The sequence below is a fragment of the Oryzias latipes genome, chromosome 7, assembly GCF_053564925.1.
Source record: "Oryzias latipes strain Hd-rR chromosome 7, Olatipes_Hd-rR_3.1".
Taxonomy (NCBI): Eukaryota; Metazoa; Chordata; class Actinopteri; order Beloniformes; family Adrianichthyidae; genus Oryzias; species Oryzias latipes.
In genome coordinates, this window is record NC_136243.1 from 32039533 (window position 1) to 32052505 (window position 12973).

General features: G+C 46.2%; 1 protein-coding gene across 3 annotated transcripts in view; it reads left to right on the forward strand.

The window, feature by feature from the left end:
• lamb2 (laminin, beta 2 (laminin S)) overlaps window positions 1-12973 on the forward strand; it is a 44217-nt gene that overhangs the window by 30142 nt on the left and 1102 nt on the right. For all 3 annotated transcript variants that reach the window (XM_078949595.1, XM_023956372.2, XM_078949594.1), the window contains exons 18-34: window positions 988-1180; window positions 1528-1671; window positions 1771-2002; window positions 3008-3177; window positions 5064-5288; window positions 5359-5576; window positions 5976-6072; window positions 6184-6365; window positions 6436-6626; window positions 6866-7050; window positions 7139-7380; window positions 8711-8914; window positions 10212-10356; window positions 10440-10647; window positions 10730-10871; window positions 12459-12635; window positions 12705-12864. In XM_078949595.1, coding sequence (XP_078805721.1) covers window positions 988-1180; window positions 1528-1671; window positions 1771-2002; window positions 3008-3177; window positions 5064-5288; window positions 5359-5576; window positions 5976-6072; window positions 6184-6365; window positions 6436-6626; window positions 6866-7050; window positions 7139-7380; window positions 8711-8914; window positions 10212-10356; window positions 10440-10647; window positions 10730-10871; window positions 12459-12635; window positions 12705-12864 — 3115 coding nt within the window. The remainder of the gene's footprint in view (window positions 1-987; window positions 1181-1527; window positions 1672-1770; window positions 2003-3007; window positions 3178-5063; window positions 5289-5358; window positions 5577-5975; window positions 6073-6183; window positions 6366-6435; window positions 6627-6865; window positions 7051-7138; window positions 7381-8710; window positions 8915-10211; window positions 10357-10439; window positions 10648-10729; window positions 10872-12458; window positions 12636-12704; window positions 12865-12973) is intronic.

Below are 12973 nucleotides of genomic sequence, written 5' to 3' on the forward strand. Positions count from 1 at the left end.
TGATATGCAATACTTTACAGTTGTGAAGTGCTTACGCAATCGATGTAAGTCTGTTGATTCTGTCCTGGCGAAAGCGGCTTTACTAACTTTCTGTGAGTCATGTGTTGCATAACGATGCAAAGCAGATATGATGAGCCGCTTTTATTTGGGTCCGAGTTACGGTAGGTGTTATACCTGTGTTAATCAGGTGCCCCGGCAGCATCTCGGGCGTTAAAGACAACTTAGCAGCTGGACGGCCCTAGAGTGGTGGTGGGGGGGTGGGGGACTAATGACTCCACTTGGCTCCGTCCAACTTGACAACAATCCAAAAATGGCATTTTGGCAGGAAGCAAGGAAGCCCCATTGGGTCTGTCCACCTTCCAATCAAAGACAAAAAAAAAAAAAGCTAACTTGAGTTCAAATAAAATCAGCCAATTAAAAAAAATCTCCCCACGGCTGATATGAATGGGACACAATACATCAATTAGATGCAAGAAACTAGACTTTACGTTCATTCATCTGACCTTTTCCCACGAGAGTCTTTTCTGCTCTCCCTCCAGTGGTCTTTGGTGGAACTTCAACCTTTAAACAGAATATGGGGGGGGGGGGGGGGGGGGGGTGTGTGAGAGAAATCCAAAAGAGCAGCATCATAGATTCTTAGTTCTGTGGTGATGGAAAAAACTCTTTTTCAGGTTGGGGTGGGGGCTGCCGTCTGTTTACTGTCCCAGCGCTCATTTTTGTGTTTGACGCTTCCAAATTTGCTGCTTACATCCAGAAACGGGCAGAATATTTTTTCCTCCTTATGTATATATATATTTTTTAACGTGTTTATGTCGTTTTAAGAATAATTGTCAGAGGGGTTTCCGTTTTAGAAGTTTTCTGCCCGTCTTGGGCCTCTACGGTCTTGACTTGGACTCGTAGCCAAAGACTCGCGTCCAATCCATTCTCTCTTTTGGTAGCCGATGTTAACTCTTTATCCTCTCCTTCCCATGATCCTCTCTTCTCCAGATCGCTCTGATGCCTCGTCACTCCTCCTTAGATATGTTTACTGCGGGAGATCCTGCCTCTGCGGTCAGAAAGCAGACCTACGAGCGGTACCACTGTCACGAGGGCGCAAAGAGCGTGATCCGCCCACAGATGAGCGACACCTGCGCCAAACTGATCAGCAGCATGTCGGCTATTATAAACGATGGGGCTCTGGGTGAGTGAGACGGATCAAAACCTGTGTTACTCATGACAGGTCTGAACTCAGTAAGACAGTGCAATTATTTCTGGACCCGCTGGGAAATCAGTTCCAGAAATTAAGCTGATGTTTCTTTTGCTGGACTTTTGCCAAAAGAGACATACATCAGCAGAAAAAAACAGGTGGATCTAATTCTCTGTGACTCGGCTGCTGCAGTTGGATGAACATTAGTAGCAATTCAAACACTGACTGTTTTAAAATCACTGTAGTTTGAGTAAAAATTGAAGAGGAACCATCTGGATTTATTTAGTTTTTTTCCTCTGCAATCAGTCATTCTTCACAACAGCCCTTTGTCTATCCCCCAGCTTGTAACTGCGACCCGCAAGGGTCCATGAGCTCCGTGTGTGATGTCAGAGGGGGCCAGTGCCGCTGCCGGCCAAATGTGATCGGCCAAAGGTGTGACAAGTGTGCACCGGGAACCTACGGCTTTGGACCCTCGGGCTGCATACGTGAGAACCTCGTCTGTCATTCGGCCTAATCCGTTTCTTTACCGCGCGTTCTTGCCTTGTACATCAGTTCACATGCTGGTTGTGTACGTTCCTGCACAGCCTGCGGCTGCAGTCTGGAGGGTTCAGTGACCCGACTTTGTGACAAGTTTAGCGGTCAGTGCCAGTGCCGGCCCGGAGCGTTCGGTCAGCGCTGCGACGGATGCCAGGCGGGACACTGGGGCTTTCCCAGCTGCCGGCCCTGCCAGTGCAACGGCCACGCAGACCAGTGCGACCAGAGGACCGGAGCGTGCATCAACTGCAGGGACAACACCGGAGGAGACAAGTGTGACAGGTGAGGCTCAGAAAGGCCAGAAGATCAGGCTGAAACGGCTGTGGTCTGAGATTAGGAGATAGATTAGTGCAGGACGTCTGGACATGCAAAACGCCAAAACTATGCATTAACATAACATTAAAATGAAAAGTAAATACTCCCTAAGAAACAATGATGAATTATCAAGGGATTTTCAGACGCACAAAGCTCTTACAATGTGTCCATTATTCATTCACACTTGGTGATGGTAAACTACTGGTGTAAACTAGTTGCCCTGGGGCAGACTGACAGGGGTTGTCAGTCACCAGGACATTCATACACTCACACACCAGTGGAGCCACACTGGAGGCAGGGAGGGTGAAGTGTCTTGACAACAACGGTTTGCTAGGGGGAGCGGGGATCGAACTGCCAACCCTTCAGCAACCCTGCAGGGTTGGCAGTGCAGCAACCCTGCAGCCCGAGCCACTGCAGCTAGCTGCAGTGGCTCGGGCTGCAGCAAAGCTGTGAGCAGCATTGCACGCCACTCTCGCCCTTGCCGGCTTCTTTTGACCTGGCCTTACTGGCTGGGCAGCTGCTACTTGCCCCTTAATGCCCCTTTCTGTGTGGCAAAGTCATTTAAAAAAAATAAAACTTTTTTTTTTTTTTTAGTGATGGCGGCCTTTCTGTTGGTTTTATCTCCATAGCAACCGTTTAATTTTTTGGACTCCTGGGGGGGACGAACAGGTCTTGGTAATTTTTGGAAGAATCAACTTTGAGATTTTCTTGGCAACTGACAATTGTTATAGCCACGCCCACATTCCAAACATGTTCAAATCATATGACTTAGGAAAACAATCTGGTCCTTGCAGTCCATGACTGCCGCGGATCGGAATCAACTAAAATCAAAGTAACATTATCACAGGAGCTCAAATAAAGATGCTGTAATTTCTGTCTCCCACTCAATGTTTGACCTGCTCTGTCAGATGATCAAAAGGTTAAATACTTTTTGTATTTTTTTCTACTAAGGCTTGATTGTCCTCTATGCAGGTGTGCTGATGGGTACTACGGAAGCCCCGTTTTGGGAGGAGCATCCGGGGCTCAGTGTCGCCCCTGCCCCTGCCCAGAGGGACCCAACAGTGGACGTCACTTTGCAGCATCTTGTTACCAAGACAACCGTAACCTACAGATTATCTGCAACTGTAACCAGGGTTACACAGGTAGGCCTGAGAAGGGAGTTTGTTTTTGTTTTCAGCTCCATTCCTTTCATCCTTTTGATTCTCCTGTAATGGTTCACCATTGATTAGGAAAAACGATATTTTGATCACTTTGAGGTTTTCTTGGAATTTATTAGACTTTAAATTGAGGTTCTGTTCAGGAGCTCAGAGCTAACTGGAGAGTTACAGATCATCGCCATAGAAGAACTAGGTGAAGCAGGTCAAACTCAGACCTAATGGTTCCTGGAATAACACAGAAACCACAAAGGAGTAATCTACAGGAGCTGAAGAAGACGACAAATGAGCGCCTGCACACAAAGGAGCTTTGTATGTTCATGATGGGATGGAACAGGAACCTGCTGGTCCAGAAACCTTCAGCTGCTGAAACTCTGATCCAGCTGTTCAGGCAGTTGTCACACGGCTTGTGACACAGAAGGGCGCCTTGATGGCGAGGGGTAACTTCTCATCACCCCCCCCCTCTCTTTATGACTTGCACAGGGATTGTAAAACGCTCCGGGGCGACCATTTTTAAGCGTGAGTAAAGGTGGTTGACACCCACCCACCCCCACTTTCCACTCCTTCCCATTTTGTTCTTTAAAACCACGGCTTCACCGTCTGCCCTCCCCATGCATGGCGTCAGCAGTGGTGCTGTGCCACCTGAGTGACACCTGCTCAAAGCATGTCAGTCTGTCCTGTGACTGCCTGTGTTTGGTTTGTTATGATGGAAACAAAGGAGAGGAGGGCCGTTTGTCGACCTGCAGGGCTGGGATCAAACTATTAAGCGCTCGTTTGAATAAAAAGGATGTATTTATTTACTTTTTTAACCAAGTCTGCAAATGAAGCCCAGAAAATGATTGAGATCAACTCAAACTGAGGTTTTTTAACCCCTTGATGCCTGAGTTTATTTCCCCGCAATGAAAAACAAGAATATTCCCTCTTTTTTTTGTTGTTTTCCTGTAGATTTGACATGGAGGTCATTTTGTAGCTGAACTGGTTTGATGCACATTTGCATCAGCAGCCATTAAGGGGTTTAAAATAATAAAAATTATATTTAAAAATAATAATAATAGTTTACTTTATTCGTCCCACAATGGGGAAATTCTTTCTCCGCATTTGACCCATCCCCTGGGGGGAGCGGTGAGCTGCAGGCTAGCCGCGCTTGGGGGGCGACAGCTGGCTGGGGAGAGTGGGGATTGATCTGCCAACCCTTTGGTAACTTTATTCAAACAGGGAAGTTTCGTATCTTTTCTTTACAAAGACAGTGACCAGCTCCTTAACCGATGACTCTTCACTAGAAGCTAAATTCTCTAGATTTGTTTCTTTCAAATATGATGAAGTTTGATTATTCAGAGCTCGATTTGTACAAAAAAAAAGTTACATTTTATTCTGATTTCACCAAGAACCCATTAAAGAGACACTAAAACTGGAAAAGGTTGTTACAATTTCTATTAATGTAGCTTTTAATGCACACAATATCATTAAATGGTAAAAAATGCCACCCTCTCACAAAAACAGGTTTCACTTGCTATTTTGGATGTCAGGGTTTATTTACCTCATTTACTAAACTTTTCATAAACAATTCTCCTATTTAAACCTGTTTCAACACATAAAGTGAAACAGGTCAGTAATGCGATTGGTTAACTAGTTAACTTTTACCCGCTGAGGAACCAGTCTGTTAACACATTTATGCCATTTATTTGGTTTGCTTTTAATTTTTCACCTTTAAGACCCCAAACTCGACTTTTGTCAAAAAAAATTTGAGTCCAAACAATTTCCTTTCTTTTTTCTTTAAAACTCAGACCGGTTTAAAGCAGCCTCAGAGTTTTAGAGCAAATCCATCACATCCTCTTTCCCTTTTGTCCACCTTCTGCCTCTCCTCTGTGACACAGGAGCGCGCTGTGAGGAATGCGCCCCAGGTTACTATGGCAACCCCTCCCAGCCAGGAGGGCGCTGCCAGCCGTGCCAGTGCAACAACAACATAGACATGTCAGACATGGACGCCTGTGACAGGCGGACTGGGGAGTGCAGGAAATGCCTCTACAACACCGAGGGCCCCAACTGCAACATCTGCAGGAGCGGATACCACGGCGATGCGGCGCGCCGCAACTGCAGGAGTAAGTGACACAGCGCCACGTTAAGAAAAAACCCGTGAACATTTTTTTTTAAAGTCTCATTTGGCTTCAGAGTGCACATGCAACTTTCTGGGGACGGAGCGCAGCCAGTGCACGGGGCGGGAAGACTGCGTGTGCCAGCGAGCCTCCGGGCAGTGCCAGTGTCTGCCAAACGTAGTGGGTCTGACATGCGACCACTGCGCCCCCAACCACTGGAACCTGGCCAACGGGATGGGCTGCGCGCCGTGCAATTGTGACCCCAACAACTCTGTCACATCCTCATGCAACGAGGTACTGAGCCCCGAGTTCAGGCAGAACCAACCTGAACGCATAGAAACGAGTTTGAAAGGTTTGACGCTTCAGTCCAAAGGAAGTTTGTAGAATTCTGTTGTGGTCCAGTTTTGTGGCATCAGAAGCACAGAGATGCCCACAGTTTCCCTTTTTTCTTACTAGCTGAGCGGGTCTACCTCAAAGTCTGCTTGACCTGCGATAGATATGTCTAACTGGTGGTAGACCCATAATGCAATGGGTGAATTACTAATGAACTGAACTGGCCTGGAAAGGCTCCCAGAGGAGCTGCAGTAGATGTTTGTGCACAGGAATATCTGTTCTAGAACTTCATGCTCTTCATTTTTTTAGATGCTCTCTTGTGTTTTGAGTTTCTTTACTTTTTTGTTTTTTAATGCGCAGTTCACGGGTCAGTGTCAATGTCGGGATGGCTTTGGGGGCCAAACCTGCAGAGACTGTCAGGAGAACTTCTGGGGAGACCCCAGGACCATCTGCAGAGGTTAGTAGCTTCACTTTGTTTTCCTCCTTTGTGTCTTTTTTTTTTTTCAGCGTGACGTTCTTCTGAAACGTTTGTTCAGCCTTTTCTCTTCTGGGCTTTTCTCCTCCTCAGCTTGTGACTGTGACTGGCGAGGGATCGAGACCTCCCAGTGCCACAGAGCGACCGGTCACTGCGTCTGCCAGCAGGGGGTGTCCGGGGTCCGCTGTGACCAGTGTGCCAGGGGCTTTTCCGGCCAGTTCCCTGACTGCCAGCCCTGTCACCAGTGCTTTGGGGACTGGGATCGGATTGTGCAGGTGGGGTTCTGACAAGCAGCCGACATTGGACCCTAAACCTTTATCCTTCGACATGTCGCCTCGTTTCCAGGACCTGGCGGTGCGGACCCGGGCCCTGGCGGAGCGAGCCCACGAGATTCAGACCACTGGACTTATTGGGCCTTATGAGAAATTCTTCAAAGACCTGGAGGAGAAACTGGCTCGAGCTCAGGGGATCGTCAACGAACGCAACGCCACGGCCGCCGCCGTCTCTGCTTTAATGGAACTTATTGAAGATCTTAGGTAAATCTGCTGGATTTCACTGCATACTTTTCTTTAAATCCACAGCAGTTTAGTTCATTACATTCTTTATTAAAGAGAGCAAGCAAAGAAAATGTATTTGACTTAGTATAATAAAAAATGAAACACAAGGAAATCTGGGAACATCCCACCTTTTTCATCCCTGTAGCCCCTTAATTTATTTTCTTCAGCTTCAGATCTGCTGTTTGAAAAAGAGATTTAAAGCTCTTTGTTTCTCACAGGGCACAAATCGGTGAAACAACCGACACCCTAAACCGCCTCGAAGGAGACTTAACACTAGTTCAGGACAGCAACTCTGAGGCCAGCAAGGAGCTGAGCGCTCTGGAGAGGGAGGCCAAAGAGCTGAACCTGACCTCGGAGCAGCTGCATCACCAACTGGACGTCCTCAAAAACTCCAACTTCCTCGGTGAGCCAGAAAGGAGGAAGTGTAGCCCAGCAGCGTTTTAATCCTACACACAGAAACGGTTCATGTGGGTTTTTTTTGTTCATTCCAGGTGCGTATGACAGCATCCGCAGCTCCCATAACAGGTCTCGCGACGCAGAGCGGCGTGCAAATGAATCAACCACAACCCGGCCCAGCACGGTCAGCCAGTCTGCAGACACTCGCCGCCGTACCGAGCGGCTCATCGCCGCCAAGAAGGACGACTTCAATCGCAAAAACGCTGCAAACAAGCGCGGGCTGGGAGACCTCAACGCCAAAGTCCAGGATCTGGACATGACGAGGCTCAACGAGAAGGTCCGAATGTTTACATACGTTCAAAAACAGGTCCTAGTCATTTCTGTCATGTAAAATGAAAAATTGTTTTTTGTTAGTTCAACATAAATTGAAAGTTTTATATTACATGTTCCTTTGTTTGTGCAAAACATTTTTGGTAATTTAGATTGTTTTGCAAATATTTTTGAAACGTTATTTTAAATAAATAAAAAAATTTGGGGAAAACATTGTTTAATACAAAAAGTTTAGGGAGTTTAAAACGTCTAAATATGGGGTTTATAATTAAATATTGAGCTAAATCTGCTTTGAAGATGCCATTGTTTTCTCCAGTTTAAATCACAAAAACTGTTTCAGTTATTTAGTGTTTTTGTTTAACGTGAGAATACAATACATTTCTAATGTAAATTAAGAGGCTTTCTTTATTGTTACGAGTTCCAAGCAAAGATGCTAAGATGTGTGATAGATAGGGGCGTCCCAATTCCATTTTTTTATAATTCAAAAACATATTACAAATGCAAATTAAGCAGGTTTTCCCTTATTTTGATTTTATTTACCTTATTTTTAACAATTGAGCAGTGCACTTTTCCATAAGGTATTTAACTATTAACTAGCACAAATAGCACAAATGTAAACATATTTATGAATTAAATAAAAACACTAGCTCAATTTTAAAAACCCAGCAAGCATTTAAACAAATGCTAGGCAACATTTTTCTACAGTAAGGCCAGTAATATGCTGTTTCGAACTGTAATCTTATTTCTTATTGTCCTTTACTGCCTAATAAGGTGGATTGTATTAGATGCAGCTTTGTGTTAACTCACTCTTAAAATCCTAAACTTGCACATGACGTGATGATAACAAACAAGGCATCCATCTTTGTGAGGTTTCCACTTTCAAACCATCTGAGTTTTTCTGATCTGGATTAAACTCATTAAAGCTTTAATGTGCAGATTCTCTGGCAGAACTTTGGAAAAATTCAAAGTCTTTCATTGCGATGATAGAATGATTTGTGGTACTCCAGTAGAGGGTTTTTTTTAGAAATTATTTAAACAAATTCTGTTGACAAAGAAGTCAAAAGTCAAATAATTTGCTGGACAGATTCATCTCCCAGTCTTTATAACCTTCAGGAGTTCCCAAATTCACAAAGTCTTGGCTGCACTATGTTGGAATGAAGATAGTTGCTTTACAGCTTCTTCCTGTAGTTTAGAAACATGTTTTATGGGTTGACTTCAAAGTCTGCAGTGGACTGGCAGAGCAGATGTAGAAAATGAATGGAGAACCGTTTTACTCGATCTTCAAGCTTGTTCAGCTGTCCTCAGTAAATATAACTGATCATCCGGTTTATGAACAGGTCTGCGGGTCGTCGAGTCACGATCCTTGTGGAGAGAGCCCGTGTGGAGGCGCAGGATGCCGTGACGATGATGGAAACAGACACTGTGGAGGCCTGAACTGTGACGGAGCTGTGGCGGCGGCTGACGATGCCCTGCAGAAAGCCAAGCACGCAGAAAAGGAGCTGAACAAAGCCTTGGAGGAGACACAGGGACTCTTCACCAAGGTAGGTGTGTGTAGGAAGTTCCAAGGCTGACAGGGACGGAACTAATCGCTATGGCGACCCGAACACTGCTAGAGCTTCCGAATAAGTTCCTGTCGATCCACGTTCACATCGCCCTCGGAAAGGCGGGTTCAAGCAACTACTTTCAATGAGAAAGTCTTGCGTTTACGCGTAGCTACGCACATTTTTAAGACAGATTTTAGACTCTACGTACAAAACGCGCAGCCATTGAAGGCACATTGAGAGTTAAACCAGTTGAACTTTGACCAATCAGGTGGTTTTGGTGGATTTGGTGGTGACGTATGGATGGTGTCCCTTTTAAGTTATGGAAGTGCCAACTGTTTGAAAACGGATCATGGAGGAGAAATGAATAACTACGGTTTGTGCCCGGCTGGAATTCTCTGACACCAAGTCTTTCGTACATCAGAATACAGCTGGAAAAAGCTGAAAGATTTACACCGCTTCAACATTTCGCACCAAGCCTCTTAACTGTAGGTGGCAGAGATGCGCTAGGAAACCGTAGAAAAGGGAGAAGCCCCTTCCTGCTTGTCCAGTGTGAACACCATAAGCTGTACTTGCATTCAAGAACTCATGTTTAGCGCATACTTGATGCCCGCTGTATCTGGAGCTTCAGAGGGAGACCCGTTTTTTGATTCATTGATATTTCCATTGATTGTACATGAGAATCGAATGACCCCTCCCCCCCTGGTTCCAAGAAGCCAAAATCCCATAGACTATTTTTGAGAAATAAACAGCCAAATGCAGTGCAGCGGAGCACACCAATGAAAAAATGTTAGAGTAGATTCACAAGCAAAGATGAATACAGACGTCTGCGTTGGCATCAGCGTTAGGAGACACCTGTGCTGAGGTGAGGGTGTGTTTGGTAACATTTTTAAAGATGGGAGCCCTTCCCGCCGTCACTCAAAGCTCACAGTGTAGCAGCAATGGCAGTCGGAGCCCCCACACCCCCTATATGAAGACCATGGGACAACTTGGCACCCACAAACAGCTCCAGAGAGCAGACAAACTACCCAGAACAGACCTCCAGGAAGCTCCACCTCCCAGGAGGGGGGTCCCAATGAGAGACAGAGGTCCACCATAGGATAGAAAGGTAAGTCCAGACCCACTGGGCTGCAGACGCCAAGGCCATGATATATAAGGAATGGTTTTAGATGTGATCCCAGGTTCAGGGCATGGCCCCCCTCACTGTGCGAAGAGAGATCCACCAGTTCTTGGGAGCCATAAACCTTCTCTAAGTTGGACTTTAATGTTTTTAATCTTAAGACCTTTTCTCCTCCAGGTTGCAGAAGCGAAGAGCAAAGCAGAGGAAGCGAAGAGTAAAGCACAGGCGGCGCTGGACAAAGCCACCGCCACCAAGAACAAAGTGGAGCGCTCCAACAACGACCTGAGGGACCTCATTAAGCAGATCAGGAACTTCCTCACTCGTGAGCACTCAGCAGGTTGATCTCCATCCAACGTCTTGCTTGGTGCGTCCTCGTCTGACACTTCTCTGTTCGATCCCCGCCAGAGGAGGGAGCGGACCCGGACAGTATCGAGGCAGTTGCCAACCAGGTGCTGAGGCTCTCCATCCCCGCCTCCCCGTCCCAGATCAGAGAACTGGCCGATGAAATCAAGGCGCGCGTCCGCAGCCTTTCCAACGTGGAAGCCATCCTCCAGCAGACGCAGGAGGACGTCCGCAAGGCAGAGCAGCTGCTGCTGGACGCCAAGAGGGCCAGGTAAGCCCCCCTGCTGAAATCTGACCCAAATGCACCTGTGGGGGGGGTTTGCTGGTTGACATGAACATGTTGGTGTTGTCAGGCATCAGGCGGAAGGAGTGAAGAGCACAGCGGAGGCCGTCACTCAGGCTTTACTGGACGCTCAGACGGCTCAGACGTCAGCGGAGAAGGCCATCGCCAAAGCAAAAACTGACATCGGCGAGGCGAGGAATCGCCTGACTCAGGTTACCACAACTCATCTGGTCTTTGTACGCTTTTATGCTCTTATGAAGGACATAGCTAAAGCAATAAAGTGACAGATTCTTTTTTATTTCCCAGTCAAGCAGCTAAAAGCATCACCACCTTAAGCAGAAACCGTCAGAAACCAGTCAGAGCGGACTCTCTGGACGCACTGTGGTGCGGCCCAGCAATGCGTCCAGTGAGTCCGTTTACTAGATGACACCTAAAAGTAGGAAGTATGACCTGCTTACATCATTTAATCTGTATATTTGACAAAATTCACGGAAAAAACGGGCAATTTTTTTATTTTCTGGACCGCTGAAATATAAGAACGTGGAGGGACATGATTATGTAAATAAACCAGACAATACAGATTTATATATAATGACCACATGATTATTTACTCCCATGTTGTAAAAGGAAAAATGGATAACTTATGAAGTAACTCATTAGGAGCCGGTTTAGCTCGTGCTGGTTTGCGGCGCCTTCCGTCCGTGAAACCTGGGTTCAACTCCGGGCTGCTCCCTGTTCCCTTCTCTACTTCTGTGCCGGTCCCAAGCCCGGTTGCTTTGAGAAGGTTGCGTCAGGAAGGGCATCCGGCGTAAAACATTGCCAAGTTTACCATGCGACTCGTTCGCTGTGGCGACCCCTGATGGGAAAAGCCGAAAGAGAAACATGAAGTAACTCATTACTTTAGGTATTCATTTATAATTTTATTACTGTTTGAAAGTTACACATCTCCTGATAACTACAGTAAAAATGTCTGTCGGTCATCACTGACGTCTTAGACATTATCAGACATCTTAAAGTCCCACTCGGATCGTCCCCTCTGAACTGTTGGTGGGGCTGTTGCTGCAGAGTAAGCCTGCCCTGACTTCCCATAATCCCTTTGTTTAGCCTCTTTCCCAACCCCAACCTAACATTACTGGTGCGACCAAAATGGCAACCAATATCTGAGCTATCCAGTCGTAGAGTTTGGAGCCAGATTCCAGCTCAGACAAGGAAAAACAGAGACGTACATGGATCTATTTGTATAGAAGTGGAGGCATCAGAATGGAGCAGAGCAGGGAGCTTGTGGCCCGCCGTCTGTAGCAGCTACGTCACAGCTACAGGATTATTCCAACAGCCTTTTTTCGTCTGTTCCTGATTCACGATTTGAATAAAGAAACTCTCAGAGATGCAATTTTAGGCTTAATTTTCTTAAAAAAGAGAAAAATGCTCACAAAAAAAATCTTACATGTCAGAAACCTACATTTAAAGAAAAAAGTATTTATGTGGTTCATAAAACTCCCGTCAGTCATAACATGGTGATCTGTCTTTGAAAGGAAAATCAATATCAACAGGAAATGAAGCTACTCTATATAGAAATAGCTGAAAGCTTCTGAAAGATGGCCTCTAAACCAAAGAAACAATCACAATGAAGATCCAGACCTGCCTTTAACACATAAGATGAGTTTGATGGTCATGTTAAAAACTTGTCACTGTACGTCCTCCAAAGCGTTTAAGGCGTCCTCGTTCCAGCAGCTGCTAAAGGGTTGATGGAAGCATCCAGACTATCAGGAAAACCAGCATCCGTTTGGGATTCTGTGCAGATTGAATCAGAGACATCCGACAACGAGAAAGACCTGAACGACGCCATGGACCGCCTCGGCACTCTGGGACGGGAAATCAACATCCTGAAGACAAAATGTGCGGAAAACAACATGGCAGCGGCCCGCGCCGAAGAGACGGCCACCATGGCTCGGGACAAGGCGAACGAAGCCAAGCAGGTGCGTCTCTGAGCTCGCTCAGACCCCGGTCTGACAGGAAATCAACCGTTCTCCTGTCCTGATGCTCAGATTCTAGACGGCCAGCTGACAGACAAATACAACGAGGTGCAGCAGCGGGTGGACACCAAAGCCAAGGCGGTGCAGGAGGCCAAGGAAAAGGCGGAGACTTTCCGAGAGGAGGCAAACGATTTACTGAAAGACGCTCAAGACAAGCTGAAGAGACTTGCAGGTGAGTTTGGTTTTATTCAACCTGGTAGAACCAAATCAATAAAGTCGGGAGTTACATTTAAAATGGTTTATTTTGGCTCTAAAGTAAATAAAAATGGGAAGAATCTCTT